Here is a 20,346-nt window from a genome sequence, read left to right as displayed (position 1 = left end):
GCTACAGCAAACCCAGTGCTGCTAACCATAGGTTTTCTAACTCCACACCACTTCCACCTAGACATGAGAAGTGTCCTCCTTGTACCATGTCATGGTTTATGAAAAATAAAGGTTTGCATTGCTGAAACCCTGGGAGTTCACTGTGTGTCTGACCCCACAGCTGTCCTTTGAGAGTCTTGGGTGTTAGCTCACAGCTCTGTTGGGTGGAAGAACATTTCCTTGGCTTCTGGCACTCAGGCACCCAAATCCAGAAAGGCACCTCTGCTCACCTGTCAGCATGCCATGATAGGCACACTTAGAAGGATTCATGCTCTGGAGTAAGTGTCCACACATTAACTGATGATAAATGTGTGACCACACCTCGACAAGTCCTATAAATGAGCATAACCCTAAACTCAAAATTCAGCACCCAACTGCATACAGAGTAGCTGGGTACCATGAAACCATTCTGGGAACTTCCATGCGTCTGAGAAAAGAGTCCCACCTTTCCAAAGGTGGGAGCCCATAACCAGGGTCTGATCCAGGCCACAGATTCTGCAGAAATACCAGTGCTGGGATGATTAGCACATGTAATACCCATCCCAGACTTCCTGACTTGCTGTGTTGTGGAGGCAGCTCACAGAAACAGTAAGGAAATAGCTGTCCTGGTGGATTTAATGAATGTCTTTCCCAGAAAGTAGCTGAGGTTATTTTGGTAAACCTTGTCCAAATGGACAATTGGCAATGGCAGAGAGGTAGATTATTAACATTGTTTGTGTACATACCCCTGCTGCTGAGTGGGAGCAGGAAAATCATAAACCACAAACAAGAACAAAACAGAATCTGTGAAGCCACCTGAATAAGCATTCCTTTTGAGAGGAATCTGGTGGAGAACTGGTGGAGAACTGGTGGAGAACATGATATCCTGGAGCAAATAATCCTGAGGCAAAAAACCAAACAGACCTTAAAAGCAGAAGAAATCTCTCCCCAGTTCCAGCCTAGCTCAGCACACTGAGCACTGTTGTGGGAGAGAATGCAAGCTAACTGTTGAGCAGAAAGCATTGGATGTTCCACAAAGGTTGGTTTTGATTTTGGAAAATAATTCAGGAATTACTGCAGAGACCGGGGTGTGGGGGTGCGGGGTGGGGAGGATGAAGAGGGATACGGGGCCGGCTGTAAGCGTCAGGCCAGCGTTAATACGGCGCCCTATGAATATGGTGGGACCAGATGGTCTTACTAAATCCTGAGCGACTCTTGAGGTAAGTGGTAGGCAGGTCAAAGCAAAAGCTACTCTCTTTGTGCAGAGGGTATTTTAGATTCCCCAGTGAAAACATTAACAGCATCCTATCGGAAAAGCGAGGTGAGGCGCTGACTAGGAGAGTGCGTGCTGCTGCTGTCCCCTTCGCTAGGACACAGAAACCCTCAGAGGAGCTGAGTTTATTGGGTAGCTCAATCCAGACCCACAGCCCCTCAGTTCCGGGGTGCAGTAACAACAGCAAATACGAAGAGAGGCGCCACACACACACCCCGTCCCAAACTCCAGGCTCTGAAAGGATGTAAGGAAAGAGCAGAAGCGGGGAAGCGGCTGAGGAGCGGCGCCTTAGCGCATCCTGCTAGGGGCGGCGGGGAGCGGCCGGCGCTGCGGCACGGCCCGCCCGCGCGGCCCCGGAGGGCGGGCGGCCGCCATCACCCCCGCGGTCCCGCCCCCCGGCCCACAGCCCGGGATGGCGGCGGCGCGGGGCAGGGTGCTCTGTCTCTTCGACGTGGACGGCACCTTGACGCCGGCTCGGCAGGTAGCGAGGCTCGGGGGCGCGGGGCTCTTGAGGGGGCGAGAGCAGCGAGGCGGAGCTCGTCCTGCCGGCTGCGGCCTCACCCGCTGCTTCCCCGCCAGAAAATCGAGCCGGAGGTGGACGCGTTCCTGAGGGAGCTGCGGGAGAGGGTGCACATCGGCGTGGTGGGAGGCTCCGACTATGCCAAGATAGCCGAGCAGCTGGGGGAAGGGGACGAAGGTGAGCGCGGCGGACGAGGTCTCCGGGGGTCACCTGTGCCCCAGATCCAAGCCCGAGGCTGCCCTTGGGGTGGCTGGCCGTGCCCAGGCGGGAGCTGCTGCTTGGCTCCCTCTCCCCGTGTGTGGAGGCCAGGCAGGGATGCTCCGGTCCGTGCCGCCGGCGCCGGTTTTATACGAGCTGCCTCAGAACTCTGACGGCTTCACGCCCGCCAGGCAATGTTCGCCTCCCTGCTGCTCCGCGGTGGGCTCCCCGCAGGTTCCTGTCACGTTCCAGTGGGGGGCATGGGGCAGAGTGAGGAGTGGGAGGGCAAGGGGGCAGCGCCTGCCTCCTCCGCTGTGTTTTCTCCGTCTCCGGCATGGATGACAAGCGCCACTGGACTCCAAGCTCTGCCTCCCACTTCGTTAGAGGAGGGAGGCCGAGAAATTCCCGGCTGAGGCTGATCGCTGAATTGCCAGTGCTGCGTATCTGGGTTGCAGGGGGGGCCGGAGTTAGATAACCAGTAGCCACATCGCCCCCGCGGCCTGGCAGTGGGGAGGGCACAGCAGAGAGCAGAGTAGCACGTACGTAGTTGAAAGCGGAACATTTTTGAGCCCTTATCTTTGTCCTGCAACTGATTCAGCCCATGACCTCGGTCAGGTCATTTCGCCCTGCATGCGTCACCTCCCCACCCGTGAGGAGCAGATAATCTCCTCATCCACTTTGTGGAAAGCAAGGAGTATAGGATGGCCAGTGACCCTTCGCAGAGCACAGGAGCTGTGGAAAGCACAGGACTAAAGCGAGAAGATGGCTCCCTCAGTCCTGATCCCAGTCCTTTTTGCCCCTTTTCCGAGGCAGTAGTAATGTTTCCTCTTTTTTCCCTCCCCTCTCAGTCATTGATAAGTTTGACTACGTCTTCGCAGAGAATGGCACAGTGCAATACAAAAATGGGCAGCTGGTCTCCAAGCAGGTACGTCCAGCTCCCTTTGCAGCCATGGCTCTCCTGCCCTGTGCACCGTGGGGAGCAGTGCCTCCTCTACCCAGGCAGATGGGCAGCCTCTTCTCCCCAGTTGCTACCTCTTCCAGGTGGGCTTTGTGGGAAGTCAAGCATCATCACTTGCCCTTCTCTTTCTGCAGGCCATTCAGGACCACTTGGGGGAAGAGCTGCTGCAGGATCTGATCAACTTCTGTCTCAACTACATGGCACTGCTGAAGCTGCCCAAGAAACGGTAATGGCTCAAGTGTATGCGAGTGGAAGTCGTGACGTTGATTTCTGGGGTGCTGAGCTCCAGATCTGTCCTAAAAACAGCTGAGCTACAGAGCTTGTCTTGCTCCAGGTTTTATCTGAGCATCCAGAGGCGCTGTGTAGGATCACTGTCTCCCTGAGTTGGGTACCTTGGGCAAATAATGGAGGAGTGTCTTTGTTCTGAAGAGACTGCACTATGTTTTAGCATAATGCCTCCTTTTTTGCCCCTTGGATTTTCCTCCCTGGGAAGCAAGGTGCAGCCACCATGTGTATCATTGAGGACAATGGTACCATCTTATTACTGGACAGGGCATCAGGTATCACTGGTGGTATATGTTTCCAACCAGGCAAACAATGGATCTTAAGATGGGAAGTGCAGCCCCTGAGCACAAAGTTCCACACTGTTTCTAACCCAGTGTTGCTGGCTGGCCCTGTTCTGCTCCCTGCCCTGTGTTCTTCTCTGCTCTTCCTCTTAAGATCCATCAGCCAGAGGCTGAGCTGGGCTGGTACACCTCTGCTGAAGGAAGACCAGGCAACTAGCAGGACAAGAAAGAGTAATCTTCCATTGGATCAGCTCACTCTGTTAGCACAGAAAGAGAGAACCTGTGTCATGAAGGTGGAAGGAGGGAGCAGGAGGGCCTCTTTCAGAGACAGCCTGCAGTTAAACCAGCCTGGGTGCAGGGTCCAACCTCACCTCAGATCACAGTTTCAAGAACACAAGCCACCCAGGACTGCTGGGAGCAGCAGCTCTGCCCTCCCCTTGCTGTGGCTGATTTTTTTCCTGCTCTCCCCCTGTGTTTGTACAGTGAACTCAAGCAGGTGTGCTGTTGGGTTGAAATGAATTTGGTAGAAGTTGCCAAACTGTGATCCAGATTAGCTGCTTAATATAAGTCACCACATGGCAGTACAAGGACCAGTGAAAGGGGCTAGGGTGGCTCCTTGCAACAGGACTGCCAGCTGAACAGGCCCCTGAAAGCATGGGCTGGGACCCAGAACCCTCAAGGCTGTTTGGTTGCCTCATTGCTGTCTGGTTACACAACAGCCTTGGTGGAGCTTCAGCTCCCAAGTTGTTCCGTGGATTTAGGCTTACGGAATTTCTAGCAAAGCCAGGACTTGAACCCACAGGCCACTCCTGAGTCCTGGGCTGGGGTGTGAGCCACCAAACCCTTGGTGCTGCAGAGATGATGCTCCCAGGCTGCAGGCAACTCACAGAAATGGATGCCCTGCCAGTGTGTCCATTCCATGATCTTCCTCACTGTGGCAGGAGATAGGAGGGGGAGAGCTTTCCCTCCATACTCAGAGTGGGAAGCACTTCATCACAGAGAAACAGCTGGCAGGGCTGGGAGGGACAATAAGCTCAGGGGTCCTGGACAGGAGAGGGGATCTCCCTCTCCAGCACAAGAATTTCAATCTAATTTCGTATTAGAAGGGCTTCCATCCCATGTTGTTTCTGTCCCACCAGTGCTGGTCTAGCTGTCTGACTCCCCAGTAAGCAAACAGAAGTAGCTGGGTTTTTACCAGAGCAAAAAGAAGGGAGCAGTTTTTCTGCTAGCTCAGTGCTTTCAACCCCCCTACCAAGGAAGTGGCTGAGAAGTGACCCCAGCACAAGGTGAGGGTGGCTAGCAGCAACTGGATCCTGTCTGCAGGCATAGATAAGGGCTGCAGTCGAAGGTGCAGGGGTCAAAAGGGAGATACAAAGACCCTGATTTGTGTCCCTTGAGGAGGCCCTGATTGCTCCTCAGCCTGCTGCCAGACATCAACAATGAATTACACTTGGGGCCATCCTACTGCCCCAAGGTACTGCCGGCTTCACCCAGCCCACACAGCATTTCCTAAGAGCCTCATGGGGCAGAGGTGCCACAGCCTCATCAGACAGCTGGTCCAGGCCACGCAACAGCTGTCCTTGCAGTTATCACAACATTAGAAAACGTTACCTGTCATCTCCCCTAAGCTCATTGCTTCCAGCCTGTTCCCAGGGCACAGAGGAACCGTTTATTCCTCTTCTCTCACAGTCTCGTTTTATAAAACTTTGAGCTCCTTGGGACCTTAAGCAGATGCTTGGTACGTGCCTGCTGTGAAGCACCCAGGAGTGGGCATGGCTTCTCTCCTCCCAAAATGTTCTTGCAGAGCGTCACTAGGTGACCGTGCTCCAGGAAAGGTTGTTTTTCTCTCCCTGCCCCAGTCACCTTGTGCCTTTGCCCACCCACAGAGGGACCTTGCTCTGGGAAAGGTTGTTTTTCTCTCCATGCCCCAGTCACCTTGTGCCTTTGCCCACCCACAGAGGGACCTTCATTGAGTTTCGCAATGGGATGTTGAACATCTCCCCCATTGGCCGGAGCTGCACCCTGGAAGAGCGAATCGAGTTCTCTGAGCTGGACAAGGTACAAGGGCCACCCTCAACCCTTGGCTGGTTTTGCACAGCTGCAGGTCTCAGGTCTTATGTGCTCCCACACTTCCCAAGGGGAAGGGAGGTCCAGCTTCAAGCTGTGCATATGCAAGAAGGAGTAGACAGGACTGGGAGCCAGGAAACCCAAGGGAAGACACGGATGAACGAAAGAAATTTGATTTCATTGGAGACCCCTAATGCAAGGGGGTGGCCAGTAGGATTCCCTGTGCTTGGGAAAGCCCCAGGGAATGAGGCAGTTATTTAATAGTGTGTTTTTTCATTTACAGTACCCAAAGATGGCCCAGCAGCTGTCTTCTCTCTCCCACTTCCCCAGCCTCAACAGAGCTGGAACTAATGGGCTTTCCGAAATGGGAGGGCCATGGCAGATCTGCTGGGCAGGTCTTTAGAGGATTTGACCCATCCTCATACCAGTTTCTGCCTGGGAAAGCTTTCCTGGGGTTGAGGAATCAGCTGCTCTTTGCGAGACTTTTTTAAGCAAAACTGGAGGCTTTGGGTTAGGAACTGGGCTGTGGAAAACTAAAGCAGTATTTCATTGCCAAGAAAGATCAGGCATCTGCTCATCCCAGAGTGGAGTGAGCTGGTGACCTACTTGGACACTCAGGAGGGCTGGTGGAAGCTGGATAAATGGCATGGGACTGGGGCCCAGTGCAGGTGGGAAGGGAGCAGAGGGCGTAAGCAGCAGACAGGTTACGGTGGATTCTGGGAGACTGTCAACATCTAATTACTCAAACCCTCTTTTCTTCCCTCTTTCTCCTTATCCTCCACAGAAAGAGCGGATACGGGAGAAGTTTGTGGCAGCCTTGCAGAGAGAATTTGCTGGCAAAGGCCTCCGTTTCTCTCGAGGTGAGCAAGGAGGGCTTCCTTGGCTTTGCCTTTATCATGTTTCCCATAAAATTCTGTGAAGGGGAGCAGGAATCCCAACTGTTCCCTCTGGGTGTCTGCAAACCCTGGGAAGAGCAGAAGGAGCTTTTAGTCGTGGAGAGCTGGCACAGGGGATTCATGTTGGCATCCATGATGCAGAGAGTAAGCCACACTGCAGACTTCCTGGGAATTGGCCACACGGACAGGTTTCCACCTTCATCATCCCTGCCTTCATCTCAGTTACTAGAGCCCACTGCTGCCCCATGGATCTGTTCTGGTTCAAGCATCACAGCAGAGTGGCCAGCAGAACCCCAGGCCTGTGCACTCTTCTCTAGGAATGAGACAGGAGCCTGATGCATGTCTTGGCTCTGGGGTTTTCTTGGGACAGTTAGCTGCAAGGGAAACATCTGTCTTCCTAGAGGAAGAGATGACAAGGAGTAAGGAGACTGCAGCTCCCTGCCATGGGCTTTTATAGGGCTGCTTCTTGGGATGGTTCTGACAGCCAGCTTACCAAATGTGTGGAGCTGAAAGAGGGGCTTGAGCAATCCTGGGTGTCTGGCCAGGACAGGGAGAAAAATGAGGGTGTGTAAGTTGTGGGGGTGAGGCTGGAAGAGGATCCTCTGCAGGGGTGTGAGATAAGAAGGTTCCATGTGGCAGCCCAGCCAAAGGGCCAGGGGGTGGTGAGGCTGCGGCAGTGGGTGACACCCTGGGCCCTCTGATCTTCCAAGAGCTTTTCTCTGAGAGCCTTCGCTTACCTCCAGCATCCTGCCAGGGGCATCCTGTGCTGCCCCAGCACTGGCATGTGCTGTTTGTCACAGCAGAGAAACACAAGGTCCCCACTGCTGTGTCCCCTCAGGCACAGGGTGTGAGAGCTGGACAATGGGCCTTTCTCCTTGGGCTTTGGGAGGCTGCCATGAAGAGCCCAGGCCTGTTGTATAAAAACATGAAGCGGAGCTGTGGGCCCCCTGCTCCTCCAGAAAGAAAATGTGGGATGTCTCAGGTTGGGCATCTGAGAAAAGGGCATGCAGGAACATAGCTCTTCTGCTAGGCTGGCTCCATGTGCCTTTTCCCTGGCTGTGGAGGATGCAAGGCCCAGAGGTGGTGGAAGCCCTGCAGCCCCCCAGTTCCCTGCTCTACCTAGGCGAGTAGTAATGCTGGCTGGTTCACACCACCTCTTCTCTCTTTGATTTCTTACCTGCTCCAGCTGTCATCAGGAGCCCCTTCTGCTGCCCAGCTCCGTTTAGATGGCTAGAATGCAGTGAAAGGCAGTGTTTTTTACAGGTAAATGGCTTTGGATGCAAAACAAGAGGATGTCACCAACTTTGGCTCCTGCTCTGATGCTGGATCCTGCTGCAAGCCTGGGGCCATCCCCCTCCTTGAGCTCACAGGGCACTTGATGTCATCCTTATCACAGTGTCTTGTCCAGTTTCTCTGCTCCAAGGTGGACGTATAGGCTCTATCCCATCTTCTCAGGCTACAGGGAAGCTTGGTTCAGGATCCCCAAACCAACAGGGACATTCCAAACAGCCAGGAAGGGGAGGTGGATGGCATCAGGACTTGGATATTTGAGCAACTTGGGGTGTTGGTGCCTCTCCTCCAGCAGGAACTGACCCTGTGATTATCTGTCTACTCGCCCTCTTCCTTAGAGAGGTAGGATTATTATTTAGGAAGGAGAGTATGAAACTCCAGGATTTCTGGTGGATACTCCTGTAGATAGCTTGGAGAAGACAAGGTGACTGGCAGAAGATCACACATACCAGCTCAAATCCCCGTACCTCTGGCTCTGAGTGACACCTAAACATGCATGTGCCCCAAGTTGCAGGCTTTATTTTGGGAAGAGCATGTCTCCTGTCTTGGTGCTGAGACAAGAGTCTCTCTGCAGCCTGCAGACACAGTGGGGCAACTTAAGAGGATGGGAAAGGTGCTGCCTCCAAGCACCCCCAAAAGGTGCTGGGATAAACTCTGCCTGGTCTAAGAGCAAGGGCTGGGAAGTTTGTTAACGCTTGGTGGCTGTGGCTGTCCATGTCCATATGCATGTTCTCTGGGAAAGCTCCCTTGCCACTGTGTGTTGGTCACATATGACTCGGTGCCTCTCCAGATGTTGGAAGCCCTCACTAAGCTTGTGTCAAGAGATGACATGTCAGTGTCGTGCCCTGATTATGTCAGCAGGTTCCCAGTACCTCCGTGGCAAGGTCCTTGGTCCTTGATCAGTGTGCAGAGACAGTATGCAGGAGACCCCAGTCCCTGCACAGTTAAGGAGCATCCACAGAGTGGTTTTAGAAGGGCCAGTGATGTCTAACAGGAGCCTATGAGAGAGTTTGGTGCCAGTCTCCGAGGTCATTGTCCCTTGTTGGGACACAGAATGGGCTGGTGCTACCTGCATGGCAAGACCCAAAATCTTCCTCCAAAAGATGCCTCTCTTGGCAAGAACCCTCTGGTTCCTGCTTGCCTGCAGGGAAGCTGTGTTAATGTCATCCCAACCATGCTGATGTCACTGCAGCCTGTTGTCATAGCAACAGCCTCTGCCACCATCCTAGCCATGTGCAAGGAGGAGCACCATGGCAGAGCTGGTATTTGTGGGTGCTCTTTGGGGAGGGGGCTCCCCCCAGACATCCGGCCCCCTCCCATCCTCCTGCCCATCCCAGGAGCAGGGGACACCCTTGCCAGCTCCCAACCACGTTTCCTGATGCTTTCCCTTCTCCTGGCAGGGGGCATGATCAGCTTTGACGTCTTCCCAGAGGGCTGGGACAAGCGCTACTGCCTCAATGTGCTTGACGACGAGAGATTTGACACCATCCACTTCTTTGGGAATGAGACAACCCCTGTGAGTACACCCCACTCACCTCACACACGGCTGCTTTCTCTCCTGCTGCTCCATCATGAGTCCTATGGGTCCCCATAGTCCCACTGGTGCCAATACAGCCTTTAGTGGTGTGAAGGGGGAAGATGCTGCCGTGCACTGTGGATTTGCAGTGCCCTTGTGATGGCTCTGCTGGCTCGTGGGGAAATCACCTTGTGTTCACTGTGCTGGGAAGCAGGTCCACCTCAGCATTGCTTTCCTTGCCCCAGTACCCTCGGGAGGGCAGCAGCCAATCCTGTGGCCGGCATGAACCACAATATAAGTCCCCAGAACTTAGGAGTGGACTCCTCGACAGCAGGAACAGCTTCACCTTACCTCTAGAGCACTGGAGGATGATGCTTCCTTACTGCTGTAGATCAGCTTGGTCATCCATTCAGCTCTTCTCAGATGCTGGCAGCCTCTACTCCCCAAATGTGCCCATCCCACCTTCTGCTATCCCTTCCACAGGCAGGGCAGGGGTTAACCCAGGCTCCTGGACAAGCTTTGCTGCGCTGGGACCTTCCCGATCTTTTCTATGCTCCTCCCATGGCACTGAAGAGGGAGGCAAGAGGGAGGGAGCAGAGCTCCCAGCCCAGCCTCTTCTGCTCCCGTGGGCCAGCAAAGCCCTGCCTGCCCCTGCCTCCCCAGCCGCTGGCTGCAAGCCCAGCTCCTCACGGGACGGAGCAAAATGTGGATTCATGTGTAAGGTTGTTCTGGCAAGACCCTGCTAATGCTGTCCCTATTTTCTATTCCCCTGCAGGGAGGGAACGATTATGAAATCTATGATGATCCCCGCACTGTAGGACACAGTGTCCAGTCTCCCCAGGACACGGTCCAGCGATGCCGTGAAATCTTCTTTCCAGAAAGAGCAAATGAGTGCTGACTGCTCGGTCCCTGGAGCCCTGCCCCAGTCCCACCCTCTCCCCCCGTCAGGAAAAGCACCTTTATTTGAGGAATCTGCTCAGGGTAGACCAAAAAATACTTGACAGAGATGGTCAGGATGTAACACATGAGTGTGGGTGGGTGGCAGGAAGGGTCCTTGGCTGTGCAGCCCCTCAGCACTCCCTTTGTGTGGCTGGGGGCCATGGCACCAGTCCCTCCTTGCCGTCAGAGAAAACTTCTCTCTTGACAGTTCAGCTGTGGCGGGCGGTGATGCAGATGCTTTTGTGGTCGGAAGGCATTTGAAAGGGCCAAAGAGTGAGTGTGTGTCTATCCTGCGCTCCCTCGTCTCCTCTTCCACTTAGCTTCTCTTAACACTAGTGCGTGAGGGAACGTGCAGCTCACCTTCCTCTCCCCCTTGCACCTTGGCCAGAGAGGCTGGGGCTGCTGAGGCTCGAGGTGCTCACCAGAGCTGCTCTGAGGCAGGAGGCCAGGAACGCTGTTCGCTCCAAGCCTGTGGTAGGAAGGAGTAGCCGAGATCCCAGTTTGTTGCACCACTGTGCTTTCTAATGGAGAGGTCACCATGTCCTTCCCCTCAATGCCACAGTGTGCCAGTCCCTCCCTGCACATGACCTGGGAATGATAGCTTTAACATGACTACGCTGCTGCTCTGAGCTTTGCTCAGGTGCATGAAGAAACCAGTTCTCCTCTTTACCTTACAAAAAACACCTAGAGTTTATTTTCTATGTTATTCTCTATTTTCAAGTGAGACCTTGCCTGGCATAGCTGGAGAGTCCTGGCACTTTGTGCTATGGAACAGTTTGGGGAAGAAGGCTTTCCAGTGGTCTTCCCACTCCTGTGTCCATTGGGCATCACAGAAACAGGGGATTGTTAGGGTTGGAAGGGACCTCTGGAAATCATCTAGTCCAACCCTCCTGCCACGGCAGGGTCACCCTGACAGGAATGTGATCAGCTGGATTTTGAATGTCTTCAGAAGGGGAGACTCCCCAATCTCCCTGGGCAGCCTGTTGATGTGCTCTACCACCCTCAACGTAAAGAAGTTCTTCCTCATCTTGAAGTGGCGCCTCATGTGTTTTAGTTTATGGCCATTGCTCATCATCCTGTCAGTGGGCACCACCAAAGAGAATCTGGCACCATCCTCTTGGCATCTGCCTTTGAGATATGGAGATTGAAATATGCATTAATGAGATCCTCTCTGACTTCTCTAGACTAAACAGGCCCAGCATCCACAGTCTCTCATAAGAGAGGTGTCCTTATAAAACCTTACCCAGGGTATTCCTAACAGACCAAGTCCCCTTCCCTCTCCAGTGCTCAGCCTTCCATCCTGCTGCCAGAGACATTTTCAGTGGGCTCCAACACCAGCCATACCTGGTTTATAGAGCTACTTACTGGAGGTACCTGCACAGCAGTGCCCTCCAAGCTTGCTCTTGCTCTTCCCCCCATATCATCCCACACACTCAGTTTACAAGCTCACCTTTAGGGAGACAGGATGTCCAGTGCAGATGTCCTGTATCCCGTTCCTCTCCCTGCATCTTCGTGGGTCACAAACCCACATCTCTCCTTCAGCCTTTGACCTTCTCCCTCACGTTGTCCTTTTATTCCCAGCAGTTACATTGTGATGTGTGGCCACAATGGTGACACTTGTCACAAACTTGGTGCTCAAAAGGAGCTCAGGGATCCCCTCCAGGGAGATGTCCTGCTTGTAGCTCCTCAGGGTACACAAATCTGGTGTTTGTGGACCTGGAGAATATTGGAAGTTTCTGCAAACCCTTCCCCATTGTTCCCCAGGAGTCTTTCTCACCCCATCCGTGCTGGTACGGCACTGCCCCGTCTCTTGGTCCTGTCTTCTCCCCCCTTTTTCTCCTTTTCCTAGTTTCCTCATCATGGCTCTCCATTTTCCATTGGCAGCTGGACTGCAGAGGGGTTTCTCAGCTGGCTACTGCCACCCACACAAGGCACCACCATCCTCCTCAGGCCAGAGACACCAGTGGTTCTAGACCCAGGGCAGGGCTTCCACATTGCCATGGGCAGAGTTCCTTGGCACTGCTGCCTGGCCACAGGAGTAGGGATACCACATGACCAGAGCTGGTGGGGTGCTGTCTCCTCCACCTGACTGCACCCCCTAACTACAGCATACCAGATCTCTGATGCAGCACATTTGCATGAGCACAGCAGCCTGCCTGGCATCTGGAAATCCCCAACAAATCCATGAATTCGTCTTCCTACCCAGGGAAGATTTCTGTGTGGGAGAAGAGGTACTGTTGGAGAAGCTTATATGCAGGATACCCTTTTCACAGGTCACACGTTTTGGCCCTCCACTGCAACCTTCATGATGGAATTGTGTTTTGTGATTCCTTCCTCTCTGTTTTGGTGTGGATTGGGTTATGTGTGAGTCTTGGGGAGTTTATTTTTCCTGTAATTCTGTTCATAGCCAGCAGGACCTCTAGTGAGCTTAGTGATGAGTGAAGAGCCGGGTCTGGCCCTGATGGTGTGGTGCACTGTGGTGGCCTTGGGGGCTGAGGTGACTTGCACCTTTGAAGGGAAAGGCATTTCATGTGTGTCCCTGAGACACCTTTGCCATGATGCTCCTCATGGTGGGTGCCCTCAGCGTAAGTGGGGGTTTCTCCCCATGGATGTGAGCAAGCAGACGTGGCAGGCCTCACACCCAGGACTGTCTTGCTGTATGGATCCATATCAGTGTGAGATGGACAGCTCCTGTCTGGCTGATGACAACTGCTAAATGAGAAATATATTTAAATACACAGATATGTATATTAAAAAAATTAAATTCAATCCCATTAAAGCCACAACACGCAGCCGTTTGAAGCAGTTGTGTGCTTTGTGCTGGGTTGTGTGGGCTGAAAGGCAGCCAGACAACAGGCAAGACACACTTCAAAGTCCCCACAGCAGTGGGGGACCAGCCCCACTCCTGGTCACCCCTCAGGGTGAGCAGCAGCCTCCTGTCCCAGGCCCACAGAGTAGAACATCTCCTGCCCCCTCGGGTGAGTCCGTTCTGAGGTCTGGATAAATTCCTGGGTGCTCCAGGTCCTTCACCTGAGAGAGTCACTGTGACTACACGCACACAGGACAAAGAGCCAGTATGGGCAGGGCTCATGGGAAAGTCACTTTTAATGGTTTATTGCCAATGTTACAAAGGTTGACACATGGTCAGACAGGTGGGAACCACACCAGAGTAAAAACACCAACAAGTGTAGGGTTTTAGTTTATTTCAGAAAAAAAAAAAAAATCCAACAGTTTGCCTTGGCCAAGCTGACTGCATGTCCTGGGAATGCCTGGAGTCTGAGCCCGGGAGAGCCAGGCTTTGGGTTGGCAGTGAGCTGGGCTGGAGGGTCCTGGGGCATCCCCACACCAGCATGGGTGGTCCTCCTGAATCCACAGGGCCCAGCTGTCCTGAGTGGCACCAGCCTTCCTCTGCTCCTCTCCCCACTTAGCCCTGTTAGCAACAGCGGCAGCAAAAATGGTGGGAAACGCCCCACTCCATCCATGCTGAGCACCAGCAGTGCCAGCAGCTCCTGCTGGTGCAGTGCTCTGGGAACTCCCTATCACCTCCTGTCCTGCTGGGGGGACCTGCTGGCACCCTATTGTTCCCAACAGTGCTTTGAACCCCTTAAGATGCAGGTAATTCCTGGAGCATCAGCATCGTTTCCCTGGGGTTGAGCTCAGGACCAGTGTAGTGCGTGTTTTCCCTGTCCCAGTGCCCTCTGCCCCATTGCTCCCTGGGGTTGTGTGAGCCCACCTGGCCAGGGTTTGGCAGAAAAGACCAAAAACAAGGTTTGTGCTTTGTATACAAGACCCTGCCTACACCAAGGGGCGGGGCAGGAGGTGGCTGCGCTTGCCCCATGGCCAAGGCTGCTCTGACCCGTCAGCCCCTCGCCACCCCAGCAAGCTACAGACATGCACACACATACACACATGCGTGGGAAGGGGGTCCCCAGGGGGCTGGGGGGCAAGAGAAGGAGGGGAAAGTGTCCGTCTCCCCAAAACCATGTCAGCACTGAGCTGAAAAGTGTGTTACTGCCCGGCAGCAGTGGGGAGCACAAAGGTGCCAAGTGCCCCCTGCCCCATGTCCAGATGCAGCCCCCCAGGCACAGCACCAAGCACCCTAGGTGCCCTGCCAGCAGCTGTCCGCCTCTTACAACTAAATTTCTGCTTTCTGTAAACCAGTCACCCCCCAGCCCGGCACCACTGACCTGAGATCTTGTGATAGAGGGTTGTGGCTCAGCTGGGTGCTGTGAGCTGCCAGCGATGGAGATGGGTCTCAGCCACCCAGACCCCGCACAGTGATATGCCACCCCACACCACCCCGTTTTGTCCCTGCACCAGGGCATGTCCCGCTGCTGCTGTCCCACTGTGGACCGAGTGGGGTGTCCATCTTGCCAGAGTGGAGTTCAGGAGGATCAGCTGAGCCACTCAGCCTCTCCCCACCCCCTCCTGCTCTCAGCACCTGCTTCAGCCCAGTAGAGCTGGAGGGCTGGGGTGTAGGACTGGTTCCTCTGTTCCCCATGGCCTCAGGAGCAAGGAATGGAACATGGGGCTCGGTGCTGCCCCTGGAGCTGGGGGACAGTCGGGGAGGGCTCTGCTTCCCCTGTCCCCCTCGACAGACACTTACGAACACACACAGAGAAAGGAAACCGTAACCTTATAAAAGACACTGAATGCAAACGCCTGCACGTTTGGGGGCAGCCCCGGCCCCGCCACCGCCTCAGCTCCCCCCACACTCCTTGCCAGTGGCTGGGCAGGCTTGCTCCATGGGGCTGAGTGGCTGGTGACCCCCTGGGCGCCTAGGAGCTGATGATCTGGCCAGACCACGTCTCATGCTTCGTGTGGGGTGCCAGGTTGGTGAGGACCACCTCCACTGCCTGGAACTTCTGGTTCTTGGGAGGGATGGGGCAGACCTTGTATGTCACCTCGTCCCCCTCCACTGGGACATACTCTCCCTCGATGCTGCAGGAGAGGAAAGGAGAGGGTGGTGGTGGCGGTGGGGCCGCAGCCAAGAGATGGACCCCTGCCCCAGACCGCCCAGAACGAAGGAAGGCACCTGACCCACCAGCTGTGCCTTGGAAAAGAAAACCCACAGGTGATGGAGAGTACAGGAGAAGCAGAGACCCATGTCCATCCCATGGAGACATCCACACCCCAGCCCACAAGTCCCCAGCCCCATGCTGATGGCATGGTTCCCCTGGGGTCTTCCAGCACCACACAGCCCTGGGACTTACTCAGACACATGCACGAAAATGTCCTCAGTGCCATTCTCGGGAGTGATAAACCCATGGCCCTGGGAGCGAGAGAACTGCTTGCAGACACCCTTGAAGATGGGTCCAGCAGAGGCACGTGCTGTCCTACAGGAGAAAAGGGAAGGTTTTTTCACTGGTGGCATTTGCCCAGGAGGCGGGACAGGGAGAGAATTTTGCTATGAACACAATGGTTCTGGGCCGAGTGCACGGCACCCACCCAGAGCACTTTGGGCAGGTGATGCTGGGCACCACGTTGGCAAAGTGCACCAGGTGTCAAGGCTTCTGCAAGCACTGCAGGTGACCACGGCTCAGGTGGACAGTCCCAAACTCGCCAGGTACTTACGCCGAGTAGGTCCTGGTCCTCTTGGTGGGGAGGGGGCTGGGCAGGTCCCGCAGCAGGAGGTTGCCCCGCTCCCAAATGCGGCTGCCCTCCCGCTGGAAGGGGAAGGTGGGCCACACAGGCGACTTGGGGGAGTGCAGGGGTGGCACTGCCGGCGGGGCACCGGGGTCCGATGACATGGTGGGGTCGGTGGGCTCCTCCATTTTGGTATTGGGTGGGTAGGCAGCAGGAGAAAGGATGCCCAGGCCTTGTGGGCCTGCTGCTGTTGACCTGGGGAGCAAAAGGGGCTGGGGGTTACAGGGCCGTCTGTGAGGCTTTTGGCACAATTTGCTGTCAGGAATTGTCCCTCAGTTTCCAGCCATTTGTGGGAGCAGGGAGCATGCTGCCTTGCCTTCAGCAATGGACGCCAACCTCTGGCACTGGGAATTGCCTCAGGAAGCCTGTTTTAGCTTGGAGTCACTTGGAATGTTCCAGAAAATCAATCCCAAGGGAAGAACCTGGTTTGTTCAACCTTTCAATTGCCAGCATAATCCCACATATTTGAGATTAGGTCACTAAAAAGCACATACCCTGGGAAAAAAAAGCAGTGGACTGCCACTGGCAGGGACCATTTTGGGAAGGATGCCCATGCAATGCCAGCATGCTTGGGCCTCCAGTCCCAGGCTCTGAGAACTTCTCCCATCCTGAGATTTCTATAAAAAAGTGAAGAAAAAAGGCTGACACAACAGGTCAGTACATCAAGGTCAGGGGTCTGAGGTTTTCTCAGCACAGGAGATTGCTTCAGCCCCACAGGATTTAGGACACAACCCCAGCCCCAGCCAGCAGCTGCTGCAGCCCACCCAGGCACATTCCTACAGGAAGAAGTAACACCAGGAGAACGTGGCAAGGCTGCCAGCAGCCCTCATGCCCCTCAGGCACCTCAGTCGAGCCACTACACAAGGACAACCTCCTGCTGCTGCCATCATCAGACTCCAGTTTCTGAAGGCATCATGCCAATTGCAGGAAATTAAATCCCTAAGGAGCAGAAATCCTGCCAATGGGAGAAATCACAACTGTGGGCACTCTTGTACTTGCTGAAGCACCCCAGCATGAAATAGGAGGGGTTGTGCATTTTTAAGCCTCCCAGATGCTCTGATGTGTGATTGGCACTGCAGCTGCTTGCTCAGAAAGGCCTTGCTCTGTTGATTTTTATTCCAGTCAGTTGCTGTATCTGATGCTGGTGCCTCTGTCCCAGGGTGCCCCATGCCAGGGGTTGCTTGAGGGCACCTCTCTTTGGGTGCACTGGGTGGGGGCTCACCCATTTCCACAGCTCCTCATGCTCAGGAGTTTCCATCACCTGGAGCTGAGGAGCCCAATATCCCATGGAGTTACCATCCCCTTCCCCAGTACCCACATCAGCCCTTTTCCACCCCGCTGGGGCACGGAGCATCTTTCGGGACAATACGTGCACACATGAGGAAACACAGAGAATGTTTAATTTCTTTTCTGACTCACCGTGGCCTTTTGAGACACGAAGGCCCTGAGGGGATGTGTTAAAAAAGGGGGTCACCTCCACTCTGAAATTAGCAGGCACCAAGGACACGGGAAAAGATTTCTAGAGCAGCTGAAGTTTCAAGGAGGGACCAGGCAATTCCTGCTCCCCCCACCCACCTCCACTTTCTTCCTCTGCCAGGGGCTCTGCCTGCAACTGGGCTCCCCACGGCTGCCTGTCCAGCTTGGATTATGCCATGGGATGCTGCCCATACAGGCCTCAGCCAGCTATGTCCTCTCAGCCCTGCAGAGCTTCACCCCCAGGCCCAGGCAATAAAGGCCACTTCAGAGTCCTACTCCAAGGCAGAAGTCACAGCATTCCTCCTGCCCTCTGAGACGATTTCCAGCTGTGGCTGCAAACCCCTCCAAACCATCTTTCCCTTTCCTGGCTCCCCACCCACCCCCACACCAAACCCTTCCTCTGCTTCAGTGGCTCCTCTCCTCTGTGCAGCACCTGGAGCAGGTACATCTGCTCCACATCCCACCCCACACACGGGCTGCTCAGCTCCTGGCCTGAAAGGCTCAGCATTACCAGCCTCTGTGCCCAAGTTCAGCATCTATTTCCCCCAAACCCTGGCTTCAGCATCTCCTCCTATTCCCAAGCTCAGGCTCAGCATCTCCTTCCTCCATGACTAAGGAGCTCAGAGAGGCTCAGGGAGCACCCGAGCGAGACACCCCAAAGCCAGACCAGACACCAAACTGCTTCACAGCTCCCATCTGTGCCCCCATTTGACCGCCCTGCCTGTGCTGGTGAGCAGCCTGGCCACTTGAGGACTGAAAAAAGTTGTGTGATCCCCATGCATTGCTGCAGGGTTTGTCACTTTCCCAGGAGGTGTCAGAATTGGAGAAGTGGGATGATCTGGGGGAAATGGCCCTCAGTTCTCTGCCACATCACTGTGAAAATGGCCTCACCATGGTGAGCCTCGCCTGCACAGAGGAGGCCTTTCTGTCCCCCTGCCGGTTTAGGGACAATGGAGGGTATTTAACCTGAATGATGATGCTTGGAGCAAACTATTAGTATGCTGAGGGAGTTGGTTGGCATCCACAAGGGGCTGGAAAAACGGAAGTTTCCCAGGTGCAAAATTTAAATTAGAGGCAAGGGGGTGTGCGGGAGGGGGAGCTCGCGGGGACAAAAAGGCTGGTGAAGTGGCAACTAAGAGTGGGTTTGCCCCAGGTTCACCTGTGGGACCAGCACAGCCGCAGGAGCCCTGGAAGGCTCCCTGTTATGGGGGACAAGTGGTGGCACTGCTGAGGAGGCAGATGGTCTGCTCTTTGGAGATGAGGGCAGGGCACAGGGTGCCCTCCTGGACTGCTGTTTGCCCCCAGGAGCTGAGCCTGCTCCTTGTGGGAGAACGAGCTATGTGCAATCCCCCAGAGGCACTCTGAGGGCTCTCTGGATGGCCCATGGGGGAGTTGGGGGAAGCCCTGGGGTAGGGGGACAACTCACGGGGATAAACACAGGGACAGGGCACAGCAAGGCTGTGGGATCTCCATCATTGGCAGTGCACTGCCTGGACATGTCGTGGAGCTGCCTGCTGTATCTCCTGTTCGAAGCAGGGGCTGGAGCAGAGATCCCTGTCCTGGGGCCATGCTGAGGCTGTCTCGTTCAGCCAGCAGCACTCTGCCCCTTTTCAGCACCTGGATCAAGCATCCCAGATTTGTTGGTCAGCCTTGGTGCCCAGCAGCTGAATTCCTGGCTTTGGTGAAGCTGAGGCTGAACAGGAGCTTTGGCACGTGGGGGACTCCAGGGCCGTATCCTACCTTCCACTTCATTTAAATCCCTGCTGCAAAGGGACCAAGGAAATTAAACTCAGGGCAAAAGGAGGCTGAGAGAAGAGTGGGGACACAAGTATATCTTTGCCAGTGACTCCTCTCCTCCCAGCCCAGACGCAGATCAGGGAAAACCTCTACTGTCCTCCTTCCCGCCCTGCTCTCCACCTCACCATCCTCTCCCCAAACATTTCTTCACAATGCAGCCCCAGCAGGGGACAAGGAGTGACTACCTCGGCACGAGAGGCATTTTCACTCTCTCCTCAATTTCCTCTGGTCACCGTAATTCCTTCCGGGGATGAGCGCATCTCTCCCCACCTCCAGTCTCTCCCCGGCCTGGCTGACCCCACACCATGACACTGTGTCCACCCCACACGCGTATGCAGCGCAGGGACGAAATCCGGGTCACTTGAGGAAGCAAGAGGAGAGATTGCAGCAGCCCAGCTCTGCCGCGGGGCACGGGAAGCCTTTCCAGCGTAACCACCCTCCACCGCCGCTGCTGGACCTCCACCTCGCTCCTCCCTGTCTCCTCTTGGTGGCTTTGCTCCGGGGGTCTCCCGGGGTGACAGTCCTCCGAGCCGAGGAGGACAGTGGCTGCAAGCAGAGAGCTCCCTTGGAAGGATGCTCTTTATAAAAAACACCTCCTACCCTGTCCACCTTTCCTCCTCCCCCAAAAAAACATCTCAAAGCCAAACCCCAGAGCCCTCTGGTGAAAGGGTCTTCTTTGTCAACAGAAGCCAGCTTTGCTTTTCTATTTTTTGGAGGGCAGGCTCCTGAGCAAGCGGAGCTGACAGTCAGGAGCCCTTGCAGGCGGAGGCAGGAAACCGAAGCCAATTAAGGCAGACAGGCAGTAGACACATCAGCTTTTATCTCGAGATCCAAGTACCCTATTCATCAGCAGCGACTGAAAGGTGTGCGGTTTATCAAATAAAATCACTGTCTCTCTCCCCTTCTTTAAAGCCGAACAGAATGTCTTGGGTGCTGGCTATGACCTTGTTTAACTAAACAGCATTTCAAGGCCCTCTAGAAGGTGGTAAAGAGCCTTTTGAAGAGGCAGCAGCCTCTGTCTGTCACTCCCCGTTCATTAGTGGCAGCGGAAAAAAAAAAAAAAAAATCCTGACGCTCTCTCGCCCGGGCTGGGGAATACATATTTAATTAGCTCAGTCGGCCCTCCCGTGCGGCGTTTCTTTGTGCTCCTTCCCACACCCTGGAACCCCCGGGATGCCCGGGATGT

At 54.8% G+C, this 20,346-nt stretch overlaps 2 protein-coding genes across 2 annotated transcripts; one reads left to right on the top strand and one right to left on the bottom strand.

The window, feature by feature from the left end:
• The first annotated feature begins 1,698 nt into the window (after positions 1 to 1,698).
• PMM1 (phosphomannomutase 1) lies at positions 1,699 to 11,274 on the top strand. Its single transcript, XM_066319786.1, has 8 exons — positions 1,699 to 1,772; positions 1,871 to 1,988; positions 2,858 to 2,934; positions 3,102 to 3,193; positions 5,492 to 5,591; positions 6,385 to 6,460; positions 9,187 to 9,302; positions 10,078 to 11,274. The coding sequence occupies exons 1-8, from the start codon at positions 1,704 to 1,706 to the stop codon at positions 10,198 to 10,200; spliced, it is 771 nt and encodes a 256-aa protein (XP_066175883.1). The 5' UTR covers positions 1,699 to 1,703; the 3' UTR covers positions 10,201 to 11,274.
• A 2,044-nt stretch (positions 11,275 to 13,318) lies between these two features.
• Positions 13,319 to 16,173, bottom strand: CSDC2 (cold shock domain containing C2). Its single transcript, XM_066319787.1, has 3 exons — positions 15,816 to 16,173; positions 15,455 to 15,577; positions 13,319 to 15,182 (listed from the first exon to the last, which is right to left on the bottom strand). Exons 1-3 carry the CDS (start codon positions 16,013 to 16,015, stop codon positions 15,020 to 15,022), a joined length of 486 nt encoding a protein of 161 aa, XP_066175884.1. The 5' UTR covers positions 16,016 to 16,173; the 3' UTR covers positions 13,319 to 15,019.
• Between the last annotated feature and the right edge of the window lie 4,173 nt (positions 16,174 to 20,346).

The sequence above is a fragment of the Sylvia atricapilla genome, chromosome 5, assembly GCF_009819655.1.
Source record: "Sylvia atricapilla isolate bSylAtr1 chromosome 5, bSylAtr1.pri, whole genome shotgun sequence".
Lineage (NCBI taxonomy): Eukaryota > Metazoa > Chordata > Aves > Passeriformes > Sylviidae > Sylvia > Sylvia atricapilla.
This window is presented reverse-complemented; position numbering and strand designations above follow the sequence as displayed.